We start from the raw sequence: 25,336 nt of genomic DNA on the forward strand, positions 1-25,336 counted from the left end.
TGAAAATCAATAATAACTTGCCATCTCTTATTTTGCAAAAAGAGTTGTGTATGTGACATTACACTCAAAATAATTCAAGCTTTCACCATAAATTGAAATTCTCTCAAAAAAATTAAGCCAAGCTTTCAATGTAACATTACCAACCAAGAACTTAACATGCAAAGTGAACGTGTGGACATAAATTATGAGGACAACAATTTTCAGTGTGTGTCTGTGTTATGACAAGGATAAATACATGATTTTATGACAAAACGTGCCCAACCTCTTCTATATATCTTAACATGCCACAGCCTCGTGATGTCCTCAAACTTTCAAGCATTTGGCATTGGGGAAGCAATCAAGTATAGAGTTTTAGGCGTACTGTTATGGGCTCCCGGCACATAGGGCATGTCGAAATGTTCTCACCACAATTCTTGCAAGTCTTGAACAAGAAAACAAAATGATAAAGTATGAGAGGCACATATAGGAAGGCAAGTCAGACTAAGTGAAAGAAATGAAAAAACACCATTGAGGATCATTCTATTTTGTTGATTGTAGAACTAAACATGCTAGAGTTTGATTTACAAAGGATTTTGCATGCATAAAATTATTTGCAATATGCAAAGATAATGTATGACATCTCTTCTCCATTTTATTTATTTATTTATCTGTGTTTTGGTGAAAATGGGGGTTGATTACCTTCTCCATTTTCCCTTCTTTGAACTTTCTTTTCCAGTTAAGTAAAGGAAATAGCATGGAAGAAACATTATGTGACGTCCAAATGCTAAGAAACCAAATGTGGTGCCGATATAAGCTTCAAAAAGTTACAACAGGGTAATCAGAATTGTTTTAATCCTCAACAATGGAATTTGAGTGGTCTTCCAAGAGAGGCTCTCTAGGTTTTACCATGAACAAATAATGATGGGACATTGAAACCGTTACATGAATTGACATTTTCAATATATATTAAATATGTAGCGGATTAACTGCCTATCAATTACTTATCCAACGCTCAAAAGCCATCCATCAATTTACTAATTAAGGAAGCAAGCATAACATCATTGTGAAGCTGAGCAGTCCAAGCAACAAATATATGTGGCATATCTGCAGTTTGTTTGTGTACTTTGAGTTGCTCTAGAAAGCAATCTCTTGGGGGAAAAAAAAGCATTGAAATGGTCCAAAAAGTACCCCATCTTTGAAATTTATTTATTTATTTATTTATTTATCTATATATATATATATATATAACCGAAACCTTTGAAACTCTCACAATTTTTCACGTCAACACAATATTTAAATAAAATTATAAAATTTTATAAAAAAATTATTATTTTTAATTATTTTTTTAAAACAAACTTAACAATGAGTAAAACTCTATTTCTCTAACAAGTCTAACTTAAACTCAAACTCAAATGTTAGTAATTTATCTCTAAATTTGCAAGATTTCATTTAAAAATTAATTTATTTTCTTAAAATTTACAAACAGATATCTTTTTAAAGGAGAAAACACCAAATTATAAACACTCAATAGTTCTCAAACTATTTGTAGCCGCCTCCTTTCTTTTTGAAACCCTATGTTATTTTTTTTTTCTTTCAAGGAGATTGACTCTATGTCATAATAGCACCATAGGAACCTACAGAGAACATCTCATGGGCAGACACATCACCAAAGATGCTAAGAAGCCTAAGATAGTTACAACAGGTTTGGGTGAATGTAGTTCTCTTCACGTAAAGCAATAAGCTAATATAACAAACAGGTTTGCAGCAAACTCTTTTTTTTTTTTTTCAGACCCGTTAAAATTTAAAACTTATTGCTTCATAGGTTCATATACTTTTTTCTTTTCTTATATTTCTCTTTTGAATAGTCATATTTCAATAACTTATTCTTTAATAATATATCTTTTTTGGCATTTTGGAAGTTTTAACATCTAAATTTATGTTAGTTTTTGCAGTATTTGAACATGTTTAGCAAATTTCAATAATTATACCATGCATTATTCTTTTGAAGGTAATCAATTTTTCTTTTATATATATTTCTCTATTGTGTAATCATCTACATTTTGTTTTGTTTCAAAAATTTATAGAAAGTAAATTTTATGATTCTTTAATATTTTTGATCTTTAATAAGTTTTAACATTTGAATTATTCTTTTGATGGTAACACATATTTTTCTTATATTTATCAATTGTGAAATCACACACACACACACACATATATATTTTCTATATTAATTATGGATTATTCTTTTGAATATAACTCATCTTTCTCTTATATTGGCTTCTTTATCAAATTGTAATACAAATTGAAGTCATACAAGAACAAATCATGCAATAGTGTAGTTTCTTAATAAATTTAAGATTTTATTAAATTATTTTAGTTTACTTCACAAATAGGTAGGTTCCCGTGCATAGCACGGGTTAGCGACTAGTGTATCTAAAACATAAAAACCTGGAGAATAAGGGAGGCTTTTGTGAAGACAAAAATAAGTCGCAGTAGTACCCGCTTTAAGTTATTGTTCTAAAATAGGATAAGCCAGTAGGGCGACAGTGAATATAACTTCTTTCTTTTGAAAGGTTTTCTTTGGATTTTTAATTTCAGGTACAACAGCATATCCATCCACTAGAACATATTAGGATATTAATCTGCATGAAAACTCAATTTGCTTGAACTTACTGTATGACCGCATCCAAAAGCCATGTCCTTAGGATTTGTCAGGCAAATGGGGCAGACCTTGAAAAAGAAAAGACATATCTCAAAACCATTCTGATTTCAACATAAATGTAAAGATGAAGTATTAAAGGAAAAGGTAATTACTGGTTCCACTGCAGCTGTCGGCTCATCTGTTTTGATGTTTGTCACAGGTGGGATTGATCTGAGTGCATTATCATGATCAATCACTTCCCGTGGCGGCGGAAGAGGTCTTGTACGTGGACCACCTACTATTTCTCTACTGCAAGGTGGAAGTGTTTCATGTTCAGAAAACTTTAAACTGAAATCAAATATTTACTGAGAACTGCAACTGCTGGCCTTACTTGACAAGAGTTTGGGTAGCCCTGTACTGAAATGGGATTTCCATGAGGGCAGCAAGTGCAAAGGCTGTTTCCTTCTTTGATGCCTCTATGTTATCAGACATGATTTTTGTAAAGTTGACAAACTGCAGGAGGTTGTAAAAAAGGGAGAAAAATGGTATCATATTGTTGTCCATTAATTGACAGGGATTATCTAAAATGGACACTGATATCCATTATCCAAAGAGAGTACTTGATATGGGATGCACAAGGAGTATTTGTTTATAATTTAGTTTTATTTATTTTTGGACATCGATTATATTCTTATTTTAGGCCCTAGCATTTAATTAGGTTAATTAGAATTTTTATTTAAAGACTAGGGTATTTCTGTCATTCAATAAGTAGGGTTTCCTATGCCAATTAGAATTAGGGTTTAGTTCCTATATAAGCAAAAAATTGTACTACTTTTGGAGATGATTTTGATAAATGAAAATTGAAAACTTTCTCTCAGTTTCTTTGGCCTGGTGCTAACTGCAGCCAACCCTAGGTGTTGATTCCTAGTGGTTTCACATTTGGTGTTTACTCCAAGCAAGCCAAAGCGCTGACTTCTAGGTTCCTATCCTTTTATTTTCCTGTCTTTCAATTTTATCCTTGAATTGTTCTGGTTGCCTGCATCAGTACTCTGCATAGGAAAATCTTTCAAGGTGTTGGTTTCATACTAGTTAGGATTGAATTAGTAAGAAGTAAGAACAAGCTGACATGAAAATGAAAGTCAGTCATCCTCTCAACCCTTAAAGAGATTATCCCAAAACAAATTCTTCATTGAGAAAGACTATTTGCTAGTTGAATTTCCTAGGCCAATCTTGTCACTGTTTATACTATTATCCATAACAATCAAGCTTTTGCAGTAACATATATGCAAGGTACAAACATACCATGATCAGATGCTTAGAAAAAATTTGAGTATATTAAAAGCAAGGTGGAAAAATAATTTCCTGAAGGATGCAGCTAATATGTTTTGAGAACTTCAGGTATATAGTACTTCTATATATATCTAGATATGTACCACCATATATTTTAAACCATGAGATAAAGAAAAAAGAGAACAGAGTCATTCAGGTCATTTAGATTCTGTTCCTTCCAGTAAGGTGTTGTCGTTCCTCAAGCAACAGTGTTACTTGGAGGCTAGTGGGGATTATTTCGTGGGGTCTTGGAAACACTTGTAGTTTAGTTTAGATTTTCATTCCTTCGCCATGGAGAACCTAATGAAACATTGGGGCGAATTATCACTGAATGATAGGGAAGGTGGAGACTTTCAACTAAGTGAAGACAAAAGCATAACGGAGTATACCATTACAGCAAAATTTCTTACAAGAAGGGCACTAAACACTGAGTCTGTCATCAGAACTTTCAATGCCATTTGGAGATCAGTCAATGGCTTTAAGGTACGTAATGCTAGAAATCACATCATACTGTTTACTTTCGACAACAAGGATGAAGTGGAGAAAATCTTTGAAGGCGAACCATGGAGTTTCGACAAACATTTGGTGCTGATCCAAAGATATGATTATAGCATCCTGGCACGTGAATTAGTTTTTGATGAAGTATCCCTGTGGGTGCAAGTGCATGACATTCCCTTTTGCTACCTAAGTCATAGCGTGGCTGAAGATCTGTGTGCAGCCGTGGGGATGGTGAAAAAAAATTCGAGTGATGTAGAGGTTGACAAGGGATGTGTCATGAGAGTCCGAGTCAGGGTGGACGTATCTCTCTTCTGATGTAGAGGCAGAGTTATTTCATTAGAGAATAGTTCCAAGGGGTGGGTTTCCTTCAAGTATGAACGCCTCCCCAATATTTGCTACTGGTGTGGATGCCTGAATCACTTCAATAAGGACTGCAATCTGTGGATAGAAAGTAATGCTTCATTGACTCAAGCGGATCAACAGTATGGCCCCTGGATTCGGGCAGCCCCATTGCTTAGCAAGAATAATTCGGTTATGGTGGTTCTTGGATATTATGAATCCAAAAGAAAGGAGCGAGCTGCTGGAAACATGCATCAGGGGAAATCAACACCGCCAAAATAGGGTGGAGCTCACGGTGCAAGCACCTCTGAAACTCAGCCACAAAAATTGAATGCAATGCAGCCAGTGGGAAGCATTACAAATGGGGTAACGGATACGCATATTATTGGTGATAATGATAATGCAACCCCAATAAGGAAGGACACGATATTTTAGGAAGAGTATTTTAATGCAAAAATCATGGAGATTGATCAGTAATTATTGCGGTATGAAACAGGTGAGGGAGGAATTCAAGAGGCAGAAACAGATAAGGAAAACGCATCCAATCCAATAACGGAAACAATTGAAGTGATTGGCCAAAGTCCACCCGACCTATTAACTCCACAAGGAAAGGACGAGGAGCATGCCAGTCACGTGGGCAAAGGAAAAATCAAAAATAGGTATTTAGCGAGACTGAAAGTTACACGGCACCAAAGTGGAAGAGATTGGAGAGAAAACAAAATCACAAAGACCAGGAGGTATTGCACTCTACTTCACTAAAACGATTAGGCCTTGAAACTGAAGGAGAAGGAAAATATTATAAATGGAGGCAGGTGTCCCAGCCCCGTCTGGAACTGTCGTGGGCTTGGAAACCCACAGATAGATTAGGAGCTTGGAGATTTGATCCGGGCACAAGATCCCTTAGTCTTGTTCTTGACCGAAACATGGCTTGATAAAACGAGGTTAGAAGAAATTAGGGTTCAATACAAATTTGGTGGTTTGATTGAAGTCTCAAAGGAGAGCCGAGGTGGTGGTGTAGCAATTTTTTGGAAAGTAGACTATGATCTTTCCGTGGACATGTACTTAGTAAATCATATTGATGCAATAGTTAACAAAGGTAAGGAAGGCGAATGGAGGTTTACATGTTTTTATGGAAAGCTGGACACAGCTAAGCGTCATGAATCATGGGCGAAGTTGCAATGTTTGAAAAATAAATATTCGATGCCATGGCTATGCGCAGGAGATTTCAACGAGATTTGTATAGCTCATGAAAAATTGGGAGGCAGGTTAAGCCCACTCAAACAAATGGAGGATTTCAAAGAAGTGTTGGATGAATGTGGGTTCCAAGATCTAGGGTTTATAGGGAATAAATTTACATGGTGCAATGGTCACGAGGAGGGCTACACGATATGGGAAAAGGTTGGATAGAGCTGTTGCAACTACAGATTGGGTGGCAAGGTTTCTAGCAACAAAAGTCCTTCATTTAGAATGCAGGTCATCCAATCACAAACCTTTGGTCATCCTACCTATGGGGGTGCCTAAGAAAAGAAGAAAGCCATGGAGATTCGAACAAATGTGGTTAGAGGATGATGGGTGTAAAGACATTGTAGGCTCGATTTGGAGGCAGCAAGTAAGTGGCAAACCGATGGATCAAGTAGAAGAAAAAATCAAAATTTCCCAAGCAAGATTGAGTAGGTGGAGCCATCTTTCCTTTGGTAATATTACAAGGGCTTTGACAGAGAAAAAAAAAACCAATTAAAGTTGGCGGAGGAAAGGGCTATGCAGGGAGGTCCAATGGGTAGAGTGTGAAATTTGTAATGGGAAATAAAGGGGCTGCTGATCAAGGAAGAGAAGATGTGGAAACAAAGATCTAGGACCCTATGGTTGCATGAGGGTGACCAAAACACTAGATTCTTCCATAGCCGTGCTTCTCAAAGATTTAGACGAAATTGGGTTGTAGAGTTGGAAAATTCTGAGGGAGTGGTTTGCACGGGTGAGGAAGAAATAACCAATATATTGATTCAATACTACCAGACATTGTTCACTTCGGCCACACCGCAACACTTGGAGGAAGTCTTAGCAATTGTACCGAAGGTAATCACAGGTAAGATGAACTCCATGCTCATGGCAGAATATGTGCGAGACGAAGTTGATGAAGCACTAAAGCATATGGAGTCTCTTAAAGCACCTGGGCCCGACGGTCTACCTCCATTGTTCTTTCAAAAATTCTGGCCGAATATAGAGCAGGAAATTTCTCAAGCAGTGCTGACCTGCTTGAATACAGGTTCTATACCACCCTCAATAAATCACACCTTTATCACATTGATTCCTAAAGTTAAAAGTCCATCTAAAGTCTTTGAATTTAGACCCATTGCTTTATGTAATACTATTATAAGCTTGTGTCAAAAGTCATTGCAAACAGGTTCAAAAAAGTTCTTCCCCATATCATCTTTGAATCTCAAAGCGCGTTTCAAACTAACAAGTCTATCACAGATAATATTTTGATAGCATTTGAGATGCTTCACCACATGAAGAATTAGAAGTCAAAGAAAGTAGACTTCATGACACTAAAATTGGACATGAGCAAAGCATATGACAAAGTGGAGTGGCGTTTCTTGACAGAAATCATGAACAAGATGGGATTTTGTGAGACATGGATAAAACTCATATTTAATTGCATCAATTCAGCCTCCAATTCAATATTGGTGAATGGTGAACCGAGAGGCAACATAGTTCCATCATGCGGAATCACATAAGGAGACCCTCTTTCTCCATACTTATTGTGTTCTGAAGGGCTGAATAGATTGTTGCAAAGGGAAGCCCAAGGCAACCAGATTCGAGGATATTCCTTGTGCAAAAATGGTCCCAAGGTTACTCACCTCTTTTTTGCAGACGACAGCTTGTTGTTTTGCCGGGCAAGAATGACGGAGTTGGAAGTAGTTCAAGACATCTTGGCGGTGTATGAACAAGCCTCGGGGCAGCAAATCAACTGAGGAAAAACCACTCTCTTTTTTAGCAAGGTTGTTGCCGAAGAGACAAAGGAGGAGATCATTAATCTTCTAGGTGTGCCGGAGGTAAAGGAGTATGAAAAATATCTTGGACTTCCTGCAGTTGTGGGAAGAAAGAAGAAAGCTAGTCTTAATTACATAAAAGAAAGGGTGTAGAACAAGCTTCAAGGATGTAAAGAGAGATTACTTTCCCAAACTGGGAAAGACGTCCTTTTAAAAGCAGAAGTGTAGGCCATACCCACTTATTCAATGAGTTGCTTCAAGTTGCCGGTGGGATTATGTGAGGATATTGAAAAGCTTATCCAGAAATTCTGGTGGGGGGAGTGTGGTGATCGCAGAAAAATACATTGGAAATATTAGGAGACATTATGCAAACACAAATCTGAGGGAGGATTGGGTTTCAAAGAATTGGTCAAGTTCAATGAGGTGATGTTGGCCAAACAAATGTGGAGGCTACATACTGACAGATGCTCGTTATTTTTTAAAGTGTTCAGCACCAAATACTTTCCATCTGGTTTGGTGTTCAAAGCAAAAAAAATCACAAGGATCTTATGCATGGTAGAGTATATGGAAGACAAGGAATGTTATAGAGAAAGGTATGCAATGGAGAATTGGGGATGGGAATCACGTTCGGTTGTTTCATGATAACTGGATCCCTGGACAGTTTCCAACAAAAGCAGTCCCTAGCAGATTAATTTTCTGAGAATAATTTTCTGTACTGGCTTTTGCTTTTCTGAGAATAATTTTCTCTAATTTGAGTTTTATAATAATGTTAAAAAAAAAAAAAGAAAAAAAGGAAAAAAAAAGCTTTTGTGATGATGATTGAACATTGCTAGAGATTCTAGTCCTGTCATGGTGAGAGATCAAGATTGCAATGGCTGCTTTTCTTCGTGATCATCATCAACTAGTACATCACATACTAGAGTGGCGATTTTGTTGCTGATTGACCATTCGGCGACATTAATTTTCCCAATCCTATGGAAGATGTTCAAGAAAAAGTCCAATTCCAATCAATTTTGACCTTTTTATTTGATTTTAAAGGTTGTAATTAAAAAAAAAAAAAAAAAAAGTGGTGTGTTTGTTACATTAAAGAGTTTGGGATACTTGGCTTGTTTTATTAGGAATATTCTTTATAAAAGTCCACGTCAAGTTTCAACAACCTTCAACCTTTTGGGGGGGGGGGGGGGGGGGGGATTAGGGGAAGAATGTCAATTATTTTTGGAATTTGGAGGAAAATTTCATTCATGGAAAATCGGGTATAACAAGTCTAGTTTCATCAAACTTCGGGGCTGTCAGTGTAATTTACCCTTTTGTTCTGCTCTTCCTTTGTGTACTTCCCATTTATTAAGGTTGGAACCCTACCTTGCACTTTTTTAATAGAAGTATTTACTTATTAAAAGAAAAAATTATGTGACTTTATCTAGACTCTGATGAAGTTCAAATGGAAAAGAAAGGTAGAAATAAATATGTAATCAAACATTTACTACATACCTGGAAATTGTCAAATAAGCGCTGGGGGATGTTATCATCAAATTGCTGCATTGCATCCCATGGTCCATCTCCCACTCCAACCAAAATTATTGAGAGAGGATATTGGCTATTTATTAAAATGCCAATGTGAACAAAGCATTAACACAATGTAACAAAATCAGGAATATGAATGGAATTTCATTACCTAGCAGAAACTAAGGAGTTTACAGTTGCTTGTTCTTGTGGACTGAGCCTTCCAGGTGCTTTATCAGAACTCGAGGGAAGCTATGAAAATCCCAGAACATAAGGAGAAACTTAGAAGAAGTGAACCCTGGATGAGAATAAAATAAAGCATGGGGTAAAACATGTTCCATGAACCTGTCCATCTGCAATAATGACAAGAACATGATATTGCCCATTGTTTTTCTCCACAATGTCAATTGCCGCATCAATTATTGGGGCAAATGAGGTTGGACCTACAAATAAGGTTAGGAAAAATTATCAATCTCTAATCTATTCATCCCCCCTCCCCCACCATCACAAAAAAGGGAGCACATTTGACTAGCAGCCATCATAAAGATCATATCAAAATTTTCACATATATACAGCAATGCATAAGAGCACAAATTTTCATGACAAGCTTATCATGAACACTGGGTTGAAGAATGATGACACTGCTAAATAATCACATGGACAAAAGCAATGGAGGACAAGATAAATAAAGATACAAAGAAGACAAAAAAAGTTACATTTTTGTTGACTCCAATTAATCAAGGAAATGATTAATGAAGCTAACCCTTATTAATTGAGGATAAGGCTTAGTTGAGTTGTTTGTTGAAGTAGAGCAACACATGCGCACAAGCGCACAAATGCATGCATGTACAAACAATCATAGTTGTTAATATTGTTGTATACATGATACGTAGTGTATCTAATGAAATAAGTATTGTATCTTAAATATGTATTGACCATCATACTATACAATAAATAGATGCATATCATATTGTATGAATTGTATGTATGTGAGTATGGGGGGTTTATAATTTGTGCTTTGACTTGGGTCTAACAAATCATTAGACTTGTTTTTAACACAAATTTATTGGTACTTGATTGAGTCAAATAAAACATGTCTCTGAGATCCTCCTCTCTCTCTCTCTCTCTCCAAAATTTGGATCACACATGTGACACTTCAATTTCGCATTTGCATTTTTTTTTTCATTTTTAATAATGTAGGGAATCTTTCTATAGAAGAGCCTTTTTGAACTAGTCTTTAGCCAGTAAAACCTACAAGCAACTAGCTCCACTCGCTAGAACTAGTTGTTGTGTAATCCAAAGGCATTTACCCTAGAAACTAGATTGAAAAAAAAAAAAAAAAAAAAAAACAATATTTTAAAGAAAAAATAATTATTTTTTATTTTTGTTATCATTGTTATAAGTTTAAGAAACAAGTGCCACGAAGAATTATAAAGAAAAAAGGTTTTGAATTAGAAGAACGAGACGATATAGTACATGTCGGAGAGGATGAAGAAGATATTAATAAAGATATAATTTTACAAGATGATGAAAATCCTTATACTATTGACTTGGACTACGAAGATGAAGTTGATTAGGAAAGATGATAAATATGATGAGAGAGAAGTTATTATTTTGACTTATATATCTATCAAAATTTGACCAACTTGATTGTGGATGCTATAAATATATTTTTGTTTGATTTATTTGGTTAGTTTTGTTAAAATTGTAAAGTTCTAATTTTCAATTATGTTTTGTAGGCTTTAATTCTGTGTTAAATTTGATTGTATTTAGTCAATCATTTTCCTGTATATTTGTGGGATTTAATGTAAGGGTTAGTGTGAGAGATTAGTGAAGAACAGAGCATTTCGCGATTGGCTCGCAAGTGGAAAACTCGTGAAAGGTCATGTGGGGAGCGCATGTTAGAAGTTGAAGAGTCAAGTGCCAGGAGGCATCTCGCGACTAGGCCAACTCGTGAGATGACCCGCAAGATGCACTGCCCTGTTAAGTGAGCTTTCCTTATTTCTTTACCCACACCATAAAAACCCACATTATCTATGAAATTGTAAGGAGAATCTCATGAAGAAAACCCTAGAAATACACTTGAGAGCTACAGATTGTAAACCCACAATCATCTACACATTTCTCTTATATTTCCTTTACTCCTACCTCTCCAATTACATATTCTTAAGAGGTTCTTAGCCCAAGCACATACCTTACCCAATCTGAGTGTTGTGAGTTGTTTTGGTGCCTATGAGAAGCATTGGATGATGCCATTCTTTGGTGGATGCAATTTGGAGTTAATTGTAGGATCTGGATAACTAGTGAAGAAAAGACTTGGTGAAGTCCGTGCGGAGTTGGAACTCGGAAGGTTCAAGTACGGTGGATAGTAGGCTTGGAGGGTCTTTTTGATATCTTTGTAGTCCAACTTTATTCAATAGTAGATCATTTCGGCTTGGAGGACTGCAGAGAGGTTTTTATACTGGGTATTTCAGTTTTCTTCTTCGATAACATGTTTCGGTATTATCTTGTGTTTGCATCTCTCTTTCCTTACTCTTTGTGCTTTACATTTATTATTTACTATGTATGCCTATGCACTAAAGTGCAGTTCCGGTTAATTGCATTTCATTTACTCTTGTTCCGCACTTAATTAAGTAGTTTAAAAGCAATTTAGCCGTAAGTTTAAAATTGGGGGTCTAAACAAGCTTTAGTGTTTTGCACTATTGAGCTTTCAAAAATTATTTCATGAGTGATGATTGAATTAGTCATTAGATGAATGTTTCCAAATATATAATATACATTCCCAAATTTATAATAAATATACATTTTATATATGTATATCTATAGATTTTTTTATAAATTTTATAAAATGTTTGTCTATCTTACCATCCACAATATATGAACCACATTCAGCAGCTGATAAGAAAAAGCAGAACATAAATATAAAGTAAGAAGGGAAACTCGTGAAAACCTGACAGCTTTAAGCGTGGAACAATCTCCCTATAACGTGCAAGAGCTTCCTCAAAACCATTACAACATCGGTGATCAGGATAAAAGCTGAATACATTTTGATCGTGCGTTGTTGCTACAGAAAAAAGAAGACAACTAGTTAATTTTTCCATGGAATATATGTATTTTTTAATATCTTCTAAAAAAAGCAGAGACATATATAGATACTAACAATCGCCAAATCCAAAACAAGGTATCAAATTATCTTCATCGAAAGGAGACAAAGTGCGACTGATGATAGAAATCGCTTGCTCATACGGATTAAGTTCGTTGCCAATTGTGTGAAGGCTTTTCCTGCCAAACGAATGCTTGCCTACAATAATTGAATGTGGCTTTAATATTCACTTTGGAAATTCATATTATTAACAGATACTTTCATATTTTCAGGAAAAAGAAACACCTGTCCACTCATTGCTCTTTGTGAAGTCAATACCAAGTATCAAATTTGATGATTCAAGACCAGCTTCTCTTAATGCAGAGATTACCTGAAAATTTTGGTGCCACTCCTGGTTACTATACTTGTTCCATTAAAACAAAATAATAATTATGATAAATAGCATGCATATATATTGGATAAAACCTAGGTATAGTTTATAGATGTTATCTTAGGTTCCCAATTACATTCAAATACATGACTTTATTGAAGTTAATTGTCCTTCGCAAAGAGAATATTATTTGTGTTGCATTGGTCAATGTAGCCATGTGTTCAAATTCAACTGGTGAACTTAAGGTACAACACCTAAAGAACTATATCTAAGTTTTTTCCCTATATATATATATATATATAACCAAGTCCCATGATTATCTATTTGAAAAAACACATGCAGCTGTTATTTAAAAAGGTAATTCCTCTACTGTACTTTTTCTTTATACATGTTTCTATATCTTTTCTATACTTAAAAAAATGTCACTTAAAATATCTAGCATTGTTCGTCTTGGAAGATAATGAAATTGCAAAATTTTTAAATTACTATATATATAATTGAACCAGAGGGAATCTCTTAATATGATGTACATTGTAATACTAATTTCATAACAGTTCCTTGGAAGATTTGAGTCTACAAAGTATTCATCATTATACAGGAGGCAAATCAAGGACTATATATTATGACTAAAATCACTAGGCATAGTCTTCACAAAATTTATTTACAGTCTTATCCAGGTTTTTGCCTGTTTTAACTTTCCAGAATTCCAGTTTTCTCTAAAAATATCTTCAGGCTCTAAATTACCTATTTAACATATAATTGGACGTGCACCATGAAGATAGACCGTATGGCTATAATTATAGTTTCAACCTTATCATTACTAGATCTGTCACATACATTTCCTTTAGTAATGGACTCGGGCACAATCATTCTTCCATTGATTCATATAAATAGAGTACCTACTAGGTAACTAGAGTACCATATACAGTACTTAAAAAAAAAAATTGATAATTGATATTTGGGGGGACAGTCCTCATTGATATGGGACATGCCATTTACTGTAAAGGTGCTTCAAAATAAAATTCTTGAAGACCTTATGATGTTTTTTCTTCCACCAATGTCTCAAGACTCAAACATATTCAAAGAATAGCAGTTCAACCATGCCAATGACCTCTAGCTAAAATGATACCTCCTCTTCATGTAAGAGCAAGGTGAAGAGTGAGGTCGTGGGTTCAAGAACCCTGTGTGCATGTGTAAGTCCAACCATACTAAATGAAGCAGTTCCCTATCACATTATAGAATCTATAGCCATGCTTAACTAACTCATCAATCAAATGTTTGCAAGATATATGGACCATTCTAACAAATGGAACTTCCAAACAGTTCCAAAGCTCCCCATCCTTTAAGTATCATCCTGAAGCTTAGACCTATCCAATTTCCAGACAAAACCTACTTAAATTGGAAAGTGTCATCTTATGACAAAACAATTTTCCATTTCACTGGATAACACATAAGTTTCCCAGATTGCTTACAAATGTCTTTCACATCGATCATTCCAGCTATTATGCCATTAAAGCAGGGGTCTGATAGAACACAAGAAATTATCAAGAGGATCAACTTCTTTGTACCAACTGTTTTGTATCTTAGTTAGACTTGTACGCTCTCTTACTGAGAGCATACCTTCTTTTGAAAACTCTATCACATTACAGTATGTTCCTCCAGATGGAATCGCTTCCTACCACCCAATGCTCAGACCATATATTCTAAAAAGAAAGATGACTAACAGAAGCCTGATTAGTGAAAGAGGATATTACAAAAAATTAATGATTTCTTGTATTGATGAAAGCATGGAACTGAAAATGGCTCACCCCTCAGTGAAGTAATCTTAACTGATCAATCTCTAGTGTTATTGGTTAAAAGTAGATTAATTAGGGGTGAATAGTGATAGCATTATGATTACTAAATGCTTGTTGTGTAGACAAATGGACTAGATCTCGGCAGACGAGGTTTGATTTCTCGTAAAACTCAAAGCAATCTCCCCTATATGGTAACCTCAACCAGGGAGAAAAACCTTCAGGCCTAGGTTTAGCATAAGTAATCAGTTTAAAGCTTAGTAGGGTCAGGTTCACAACACACAAGAAACAAGGAACGATTTTGGTTTTATGGTTTAAACCACTCCAACCTGAAACAAGTTGCATTCTGTTAATTACAACAGCAATTAAAATGAATGCAAAGGTGGACTCATTTGATGCTTTTGAGCTAACGCTTGGTTGGTTGTTGGCTTAGTTTGGCAGTAGCCTCTTAGAAAACACCTACATGTGCCTTATAGATTTTGTTGAGAGAACAGGAGAAAGAAAATGTGGACAGACCGGAGAAAATTCAAGAAGTGGGGTAGGGTCATTTAAAAAGAGTAATGCTCATGTTGTTTTTTATATCCAAATTACAAAATTAATTTCTTCTTTTAAGATAAATTTTGCACAAAAACATACAATGGAAAACTCTCATAGGTTTTGCCTTATTAATCAAGAAAAGAAGAACCTATATGCATAATTCAGAAGATTTTCAGATGTAAATGGTAAGTCAATATTGATGATAATTTAGATGACCACTAACTTCCAAGATGATCATCGCCATTTTATTTGAATTGTATGGTCTCACTTCCTGATGCTCCATGCTGTTCAATTACTAAAGGGGCACCTTAAATGTCTAGTGAAAATAGATGAATAAAACATGAAAAACATTTTGCTAATAATGAACTGGCATCCAGCAATATTTAATATTTAATGGCTTCACAAATCCAATCAGCAAGTCTAAGTAACAGTGAAAACCTGATCCAAAGAGGTGAAATTATCGGCTATATATGAAGCGTGTGGCTGATGTTGATGGTGTGCATCCATTGAACTTCCTGCATAAGAAGGTGGATAATGCTGAAAAGCATTGGGAGGATCATCAGATGTTGATTCCCCATTTCCCATATGTTGATTATCACCTAATGATTTCAAGAAAAATATACCTCAACATAGTGTGCAAATCATAATTTTGTTTCAAATCATTCCATTCTTAAATAAAATCAGAAAATACACAAAAAAAAAAAAAAAAGAAGGAAAATAACATTATCAATTGGAACAGATATGAGTTATGCGTAAAACCTCATGTCATGAACTATCTTTCCTGTTATGATCTTAGTGTCCCATATGGATTAAATATAAGTTTAACTATGTGTTTATAAGCTCTTGGGTACCCTCCCCTTGCAGCTGGTTTTCAAGGGTGAGTTCTACCCCTGGGTTTGTAACATTTTGTAGCTCATTGAGTATTGGAGTAAATGAGTTGCGACTTTGTAGTCAGATCTTGGAGGGGGCGACCTAGAGGCTAGATTAAAATAACTGATAGGTGAGTATTTCTACCAAAATAAAAAGGGCTACCATCGGATTAGTGTCGCTAAAGTAAGCCGTCATGAACAGTATGTTATGATCCTAGTGTCCCACATCTTAACCATGTGTTTATAAACTCTTGGACACTCTCCCCTTGCAAGCACGTTTTCAAGGGTGAGTTCTAACATTTATGTTATAATTCTAATGTCCCACATGAATTAAGTATAAGCTTAACCATGTGTTTATAAGCTCTTAGACATAAATCTGACCCACATGGATATAAGCTCTTGGGCAGCCTCCCCTTGCAAGCCCCTTTTCAAGGGTGAGTTCTACCCCTATGTTCCTTGCTGAAGAGCTCCTCAAAAGTAATGCATAGCAACAACCTCGACAGCACTGGGAGTCAATAAATTAGACACAACAAAATTTACTGCTAGTCTTGGTTGGAGTTCTTAAGACAAGATTTACCTGGGTCCTATACATAAAATCAATATTGTGGCCCAAATTTAGACACATGAACCAAGCCAATAAGAATCAACCTGTAATACTGAGGTGATAAACTTTGCATAGCTCAAAATGCCAAACGGAAATGGATAATTTATTTCAGAGAAACCATCCTCTAAATTTCTAAACAGAGTGCATAACAAATAACTTCTTTCATATTCAACTGCTCAATATTAGGATTCTTAAACAAGCATAGTTCTCCAACCATATAAGTGCATACCCATTAAAAATAAATAGTAGCACTTGAAAGTTCTATGTTTTGCAATCAAAGAGAGCATTTGTTGATAGACTAATGCAATATACAACATACATATATTAGAATTCTTGGTTTTCAATGGTGGTCCATGTCCAAATTGAAACAGAATACCAAAAGTTTGTTAATTTACCAGAAAATATATCCACACACCTTTCCACAATATCAAATTCAAGATACCTACAATTTCAAAAAGAACAAAAAAGGCACAACAGAGTCCATATATCTAGTTTTGATTGCAATTCATTGTAGTCAAACCAAGAAGACTATAATAAGAAGAAGAAGAAGAAGAATAACTGAAATTACAAAGCTAAAATATGAAAAGAGAAACAGAGAGGGAGAGAGAGTCTGATTACCTGTAATACTAAAAATGAAGATGAAGAAGAAAAGAGATTCAAAGTTATTCACAGTTTTGTACAGCTAAATAGAACTAGCTCTTAATAAATAAATAAATAAAAAGGTGACTTTTGGCGTTGACGTTGTTGGAAAAATTGCTGACTTTTATGCTGTTTATCGTGGATTTGGCTTGGGATTATTTTATTGGTGTGTTGGGCTGGCTGTTGTGCTGTGATCTATTCATATTATGGCGTGCGTACAGAAGCCATTTGGACTTTCAACTCTGTCCAGCCATACCCATAATCTAATCTTTTAACGGCAAAAGCATCTACTATTTTCACGTGGGTTGTCATGACTCCCATGTGCTCATAGCGAACTTTTTTGTTTTGGTTAAAGCCCATAGCGAACTTCGCAATTACTGTGACGTGTTGAGTGGTTTCGGCCGCTTGAAGGGACCCATTATCTTTTGGGTTAATTGCATTTCACCTCTCTCTCATTAGTCATTACACACACACACATACCCACAAACATTTCCCCACTTCACTATGGGTTACACTTAAATCCCGAAAATTTTAAAATCGACCAACGTCCTAAAGAATTGGAAACTATCAAATTATCCACTGTTTTTAATAAATTCGGTTAAATTCATTTTTTTTTCTTTTAATAGTAAGGGGTAATTTGCTAATTTTTAATACTTATGAAGACGTGGCAAAATGGGCGAGGCGGGGCAATCGGGTTTGCAGGTCAAACAGGTCGCAGGTTAAAACGGGTCATTTTTAAATTGATCAATTGGGTTGCAGGTCAATTGGATTGTGGGTTGGGTCGGGTAAGGTCCCGTCAGGTTGACCCGTATTTTTCAAACAAGAAAAAAAAAAAAAAAAAAAAAAAAAAAAAAAACAATTACAAAAACAAATCAATGACAACTTGTTTAGAGAGAATGAATAAAATCAATTAAGCAAATGAATCGCACTTAATGTCACTTGTTAATATCTTTTCAATTTTGATAGTTTTGAGCATGACAAAAATTATTTATAGTTATAAATTCATGATAGAAAAAGTTTTCAATGTTAATAGTTCACTGTCAAAATGCATATAATTACAAGTTTACATCTTCAAAAAGAGATAGATCTTAAAACAAACAAAACAAGTAAGCTAGCAAAGTAGCAAGTTATCGGTCTTCTTAAGTGTACATGTTTCTGTTGCATTTAAAATAATAGAAAAGTTGGATTACTTAGAAAGATAAACTAAAAAAAAAAAAAAATATTTAAAAATAAACATAACATATTAAGTAAAAAAGAATAAGTAAATATTTTATAAGAATTACACCTCAATCTCAAGCTACTCAACGTTGGTAGCAGAATCAGCATTACAAATATTCATACTTGCAAATTGTAGCACAAGTTGGCCAATTTTGTTAGAGGCGCAAGCTTTGATTACTTTGTGTGAAACTAAAAAAGTGTGGAATGTGTGAAGAAGGGCAGAGGTGCAAGATGGCAAGAGAAAGAGTAGAGGAACTGAACTGAGGAAGCTTTGGGGCCCTTTGTGGTTTGGTTTGTCATGTTTCAACTTTTAGGTTTGTGCATTGTGCCTTTCGCTTTGGACAATGGACTACTGCTAGTATTGAATGAGACTTTTTTTTTTTAAAATGGTTGTCTTGACAGCCTTGTGTTGTCTTATCTCATTTTCTCATGTCATGTCCGTGATTTATGAAGCTTAGCTTTTATTGATTGTGATGAAGCTCAAATAGTCATCAGCCCAAAAAAAAAAAAAAAAAGCTCAAATAGTCATTCTCTCATGTCATGTCTTGACAACTGTTTTACTTGTTTATAACTTTATATCTATAATATGTTGACTATTAGTTTTGATTCTTTGTGCTTTATGCACCTAGTATCATGACGTAGTTTAAATATTTTTTTAGCGAATTTTTTTTTAACGGTTCGTGTCACAGGTTATTCGGGTTGAGTCGGGTCACTGGTTAACCCGTTTTTGCTTCAGGTTAAAAAAATCAGGTTCGGGTCAGGTATTTTTCGAGTTGGGTCAGGAAATTTTGACCCGTATTGCCATGTCTACTTATGATGGATATTGCTCGATTTTAAATTCTAGAATTGATTGAAGTGTACCTCATAGTTAATTAATTGACAATTTTTTTTTAACTTTTTTTAAAAGTTAGTGCATTGTATATATTAGAATGCCCAATAAACCCTTCATAAGCACAAAAATACCAATTTTTCTAAATAGATTAAACTGAGTTAAAAAAAAAGGCGTAAATGCTCTTTTCGTCCTTACATTTTGAGGTCATTTCTATCTTTTCACTTTTAGTTCTTAATCCACTTTTAGTCCTTTCTGTCAGCTAACAGATGGAAATAGCTGACGTGACAAATAAAGTGCATTGTTGACACAATAAATGTTGACGTGGTGAATAAAATAATAATAAAAAATTTATTTATTATTTAATAAATGCCAAGTCAGCATGAAATAATAATAATAAGAGATATTTTCATTTTTTTTTCTAAATTCTTTTAAAATAAAATAAGATAATTAAATAAAAAAAAATGTATTTCTTTCATTATTTTTTTTTTTGAAGAACATGTTTATGTTCCTTGGGTTCATCTACATAAATTTTCTTGAGAAATAAACACAAAAAAAAAAAAAAAAACCCAAAAATTCAACTAAAAAACGAAATCATAAATCTCAAAGCCCTCATTTTCAATCCTAGCAAAATCATCAAATCATCAAATCCCAAAAGCCACAACCCACACTTCTTTAATCACCCAGAGATGAGGCTCGACAGTGACGACGGCGTCGTTTCCTCTCCTGCCTTAATAATTCCTATTGGACAAATTTTCTTTTACTGTTTTTTTCTCAGCCACCAAAATAGCAGCATAACATAGAAAACCCAAAAGTATAGCCTTAATAATTCTTATTGAACAAATTTTCTTTTACTGTAACTCTCTTTCTCTCTCTGTGTGATGAGGAGCCAAACGCCATAGCCAATCCTTCGACTCAATCTCCGTCATTCTGACCAACGTCCATGTGCGATGAGGAGCTTGTGGGATGCTATTACTGCACAAGGCGGCAATGATTCGAGGCTAGGTCCATGCTGGTCGAGCTTGAGGTGAGGAGATCCAAGTCAGGTGGGGCGGGATCGATTGGATCTGGTTTTCTTTGGGGTTGTTGGCCACAGATCAAGCTCTGTTGTGGATCTGGGTTTAGGATGGTATTGGACGGTTGGGGTATTGGTGGATTTGGGTTTGTAGCCAAGGATTTTGGGATTAGTTTGAATCTTTGAATTTGGGGCTTTTGTTTGAAATATCTGGAATTAGTTTGAAACTGGGTTTGGTGGATCTGCATCTGGGTTTTCTTTTAGGCGTGGATGACGATGGATGATTGGGACACGTTGTGGTGATGTTCATGCTTTTTGATTTGGTGATGTTCATGCTTTTTTTTTTTTTTTTTTTTTTTTTTAGGTTTGATGTTCATGTTCTTTTCTTCTAGGTTTGTTCTTTAATTTTAATTTTGGGTTTCATATCGTTGCTGGGTTTATTTCTGGGTTTGATGTTCTTGCTTTAATTCTTTTTATTTAATTAAAATTAATAAATTAATTTTTTTAATTTAGATGCTGATGTGACATTATTTAATGCCAAAATAGATTTTTTAATTATTATTTTAATGTGCCGTCAGTCACGTCAGCTTTTTCTGTTGGTGAAGTGACAGTAAGGACTTAAATGTCACGCGTTAATTGGTTTAGGGACTAAAAGTGGTAAAATGAAAATGTAAGGACCAAAATAAAAATGACCCCAAAATGTAGAGACTAAAAGAGCATTTACGCCTAAAAAAAAATGTTAAGAATTATTAGGATCAAATGCCCAATTTTTTTTTTTCAAAAAAACAAATACATCTTGAACCCGATTTCTTAATTTGAAGAGTGAGAATAATCATAAAATATGTGAATCATTATCTTAGTTCCTAAAGGGGAAGAATAATTAGCAAAAGTATGACAACAATTCTAAAAATCATCATTTAAAGTTAAAAAAAAAAAAAAAAAAAACTTCATAGAACATTTTCAATTCATAACCTAATTATACCTATGAAATCCCACTAATTAACAAATCAAAACCGCCAAAAAAGTCCAAACACCTTTACAACTTGACCGTGTCTATCCTCAAAACCATTCAACAAGCACTCTATGATTTAACCCTATGAATCCTGATGGTGGTGATTGCTCAAAAATTCAGCATCCTTGGAAACAAAGGGCATCCATGTTTTATACCGTTGTCCCTCTCTTTCATCCCCTTTCTCTGAGCTCACCTCCTTTGAAACTATTAATGACGTATATGGCCTTTTCTGGTTTGAATCCAACGACTCCCTCTATTCCCCCACCACCACACCCCCCCCCCCCCCAAAAAAAAAAAAAAAAAAAAGTGATCATGACTAGGACCTATTATCAAATACTCCTTAATTATTAGGTACGCTTCAATCCTTCCTTAAACTTTAAAACCGAGTAATGTTTCCTATTGCATTGAAAGTAAGCAAATTATTCCATGTTGTTTAAAAAATTTTGGAATTTTAGCAAAATTTGTAATGGCAGGAGGTAATTTAACTATTTTAAAAAGTTTAAGGAGGGCATTGATCGATTTTAAAGTTTAAAAGGTGGATTGAAATGGACGAAATGATTGAGGAAAAAGTGAAATTAACCCTCATCTCTTTTACACAGTAGCCTAGTAGGATTTGTTTTGTTTAATTGTTATTTGCCCCTTAAACTATGAAGTATTTAGTGGACACATTTAACATAAAAATTTATAGAACTGACCAGTTTAATTGTTATCCTGGGGCTGACTTAGCTTTATTTTCAAAATTGGACAATTAGTAAGATAAAAGCAACATTTGACTTTAGCCATACAGGGATGGATTTAAAAAAAAAAAAAAAAAAAAATTTATAGAACTGACCACTTCATAGTAGGACACATAAACAATTTGACTTTAGCCACACAGGGATGGATTTAAAATAAAAAAAAAAAATTATAGAACTGACCACTTCATAGTAGCACACATAAACAATTTGACTTTTAGCAGCCTTAAAAGGGAGGAAGGTGGTTAGGATGCATTAAGGTGTGTTTGGTTCACTGTGATGTTACATTATACTTTAATCTTACATTATTGTAATCTTATATTATTGTAATACTAGTATGTAACTCCGTGCTACCGCACGAGACTGGTTAATTGTAATGATGCTATTGGCCAATTTTTTTGTTTTTGTTTTTTTGGGTTTATCACACGGATAATAGAATTAAATCAAAAAATAAAAAATATATATTGCATTTTATTATTTAAATAATGCTATTGGTTTTTTTTTTTTTTGGTTTATCATACATAGGATAGCATTAGATAAAACAACGAATAAAAAAAAGAGAATATTGCATTTTATTATTTAAGTGATGCTACAGTGAAAAAAAAAAAAAAGAAGAGAATATTGCATTTTATTATTTAAAATATATAAAGGGACATTAAAAAATAAAAACTGATAATTGAGCTTGGAAGCTTCTTGGAGGCGCCAATGAAGCGCTAATGTATAAGAGTGTGAAGCAAGGAAAAGTGGGATTGAACATTATGTTTGAACCCGGTCTTGTTCTGAGAAATCCGTAAGGAGGAGGAGAGGGTAGTGTGTGGATCTAGTTGGTAGAGGTTGAGAGAGGAGGAGACATGGGATAACAATATGGAATTAGGAGGAGATGATGTTTTACTTTTATAGTCTTTCTCGTTGGACTCCTTGGTTCTGGTTGTGGGATTAGAAGAGCTACAGACTCTATTGAGATCACCCATAAAAGTGTGCAGGTGAGATGTTAAAAGTGTGCAGGTGAGATGTTCTTACTTAGGCCAATGAGTATTATCATTGTGGTTTTTTTGGCTTCCGTGTTAAATGTTAATGCATCATTAATTTGGGCACAAAAATTAGAAAATTTAGATAAGATACATGACACAAAATTGGAGTCCAATTTATAATCTCTATAAAAGTGTACAGGTAAAATGTTTTTGCTTAGGCTAATTAGCATTATCATTGTGGTTTTTTTAACTTTCGTGTTAAATGTTAATACATCATTTATTTGGGCACAAAAATTAGAAAATTTAGATAAGATACATGACACAAAATTGGAGTCAAATTTATAATCTAATTAGATTTTTTTTTTTAGTTTTGGTTAGAACAAGTGGCGAAAAATTGAGAATCCAATTGAAATCTAATTGGATTTTCTCTCTGCTTCACATATTATTATATATATAGATTACATTATTGTAATCTTACATTAATGTAATTTCAATATAAGAATACAACATTACATTATTTAGAAAGATGATGAGATTAAAGTGATATGATATATTTTGTAATTTTAGATTATGGTAATGTTAGAAAAATAAAATAAATAAAAAATTTTAATATCACATCATCATAATGTGCATCACATTAAGGGCTCATCATAACGAACCCAACGCCATCTAAGAGTTCAAAAGTGTCTTGTTTTTTTACTTTTTATCTCAGTTTTTTTAATAAATAATCTTACTTTTACCTTAAGTTTTAGTTTTTTGTCGCACATTTAAAATAAAAATTACCAAAATTTATATATTTTGATAAACACTATGTGTTGGATTATTTTGATAAAAATATTAAATTTTATTAAATTTTCTTTTACCATAATTGTTACGTTGATCGGTTGATGGCTATATGAGTTTCTTTGTTACACAATTGAAATTGAAATATAATGCTAATAAATTCAAATAATTGTCAGTTTTATTCTCTTTATGACAAACTTTATTTTTGAAAATAAAAACCTTCTATTATGAGTTGGCTGATATAAATACTATTGACTAAATGAATGTTAGTGGCTTAATGTATATGGCAACATTTCCTTAACAATGCATTAAAACTTTTCCTCTCAAATGCCAATTTGCCATATAAGTTTAGTCATATAATATATGAAAAGAAGCTGGGCATTAATGTCATTGAACTTATTCTGACCAAAAAGCAATGCTATAAAGTTTCCCACTTAACTAAAATATATATATATATATATATATATATATTTTTTTTGGTCGCGGTCAGCCGAGGTGAAATATAGATATATAATTTTCACTCTAGCCATCTCACTAAGTCAGCCAACTTCATTTGAGAGCTTGCCTAATATATATATATATATATATTGGTAGAAATAGGAGGCCTTATTTACTTATAACAAAAGTTCATACAACAACATCATTATCCAACTTTCGAGCACATAGTCTACTACTCCTGAGGTCGGCCAAATCCCTTACTAAGCACTGGTATACAAAATTGGGACAGGTATTATAGACAACCAAAAGATGTTGTCGGTGGGTTCCTTGTTTCGCTAGGGCATCTGTGCATTCATTTGCTTCATGATATATATGGCGTGCCTACACCTCTCATGCCTGCCCTATAAGGCTCCTACAATCACATATTAAAGACAACACATTAGGAGGGTAATTAGATTTTGTATCAGTTAACCAGGATAAAACTATCACAAAATCAATCTCAAGTTGGATAAATTTGAATCCCAATTCCAATGCTAACAGGAGACCCTGCCTAACTGCTTCCAACTCTGCCATATTGTTAGTTGCTATACCCATATTTAGAGAGAATCCTGATATCCATATGCTTGAGCTATCACGCAGTAATCCCCTTGCACCAGCCATCCTTGGGTTACCTATGGAACTATCATCCGTATTTAGCTTTATATATGGTTCATTTGGCGCAACCCATCTAATAATTTGTAGGGTCCTAACTTGAATTGGTCTATCAAAACTAGCTAAGAAAAAAAATATTATGTTGCTGCTTGTACCGTTGTGTAGACTAGGCTATGTTGGGATCGAGATTGGTTATTAAAAATTCATTCATTTCTGGCTAACTATAAATTCCAACATAGGAAGGGAAAATATATTTTTCAAGGGAGTTGCTTGTGCAGAATTACACTATCTGCAATAGCGTGCTCCGCAGCCAAGCTTGTAAGGGCATGTGAAAAAAGGAAAGTGGCAGGATCCCCGTGGATTGATCCCAAACCTCCTTAGCCCAGGGGCAATCACGTAATATATGAATTGTTGTTTCCATATTGTTGCATCTAGGACATTGTTCATTAATATTTAGGCGAGAAAAGGCTGAATATTGCCTTGTGGGAATATTG

The 25,336-nt window shown here is 34.4% G+C and overlaps 1 protein-coding gene across 3 annotated transcripts; it reads right to left on the reverse strand.

Moving 5' to 3' along the window:
- LOC112011382 (E3 ubiquitin-protein ligase RGLG3) lies at positions 1-17,325 on the reverse strand. Of its 3 annotated transcripts, none has more exons than XM_024043755.2 (12): positions 17,171-17,325; positions 15,518-15,678; positions 12,665-12,749; positions 12,437-12,577; positions 12,227-12,340; positions 9,622-9,719; positions 9,449-9,528; positions 9,265-9,370; positions 3,012-3,133; positions 2,794-2,929; positions 2,653-2,709; positions 1-421 (listed from the first exon to the last, which is right to left on the reverse strand). In XM_024043755.2, the coding sequence occupies exons 2-12, from the start codon at positions 15,662-15,664 to the stop codon at positions 338-340; spliced, it is 1,170 nt and encodes a 389-aa protein (XP_023899523.2). In that variant the 5' UTR covers positions 15,665-15,678; positions 17,171-17,325; the 3' UTR covers positions 1-337. The 3 variants fall into 3 exon arrangements, with proteins under 3 accessions (XP_023899523.2, XP_023899531.2, XP_065615776.1); XM_024043763.2 differs by having other exon boundaries at positions 15,518-15,616; positions 17,171-17,324; XM_065759704.1 differs by lacking the exon at positions 17,171-17,325 and adding an exon at positions 16,948-16,967.
- Positions 17,326-25,336: the final 8,011 nt, after the last annotated feature.

The sequence above is a fragment of the Quercus suber genome, unplaced genomic scaffold (assembly GCF_002906115.3).
Source record: "Quercus suber isolate HL8 unplaced genomic scaffold, Cork oak 2.0 scaffold_17, whole genome shotgun sequence".
Classification (NCBI taxonomy): domain Eukaryota; kingdom Viridiplantae; phylum Streptophyta; class Magnoliopsida; order Fagales; family Fagaceae; genus Quercus; species Quercus suber.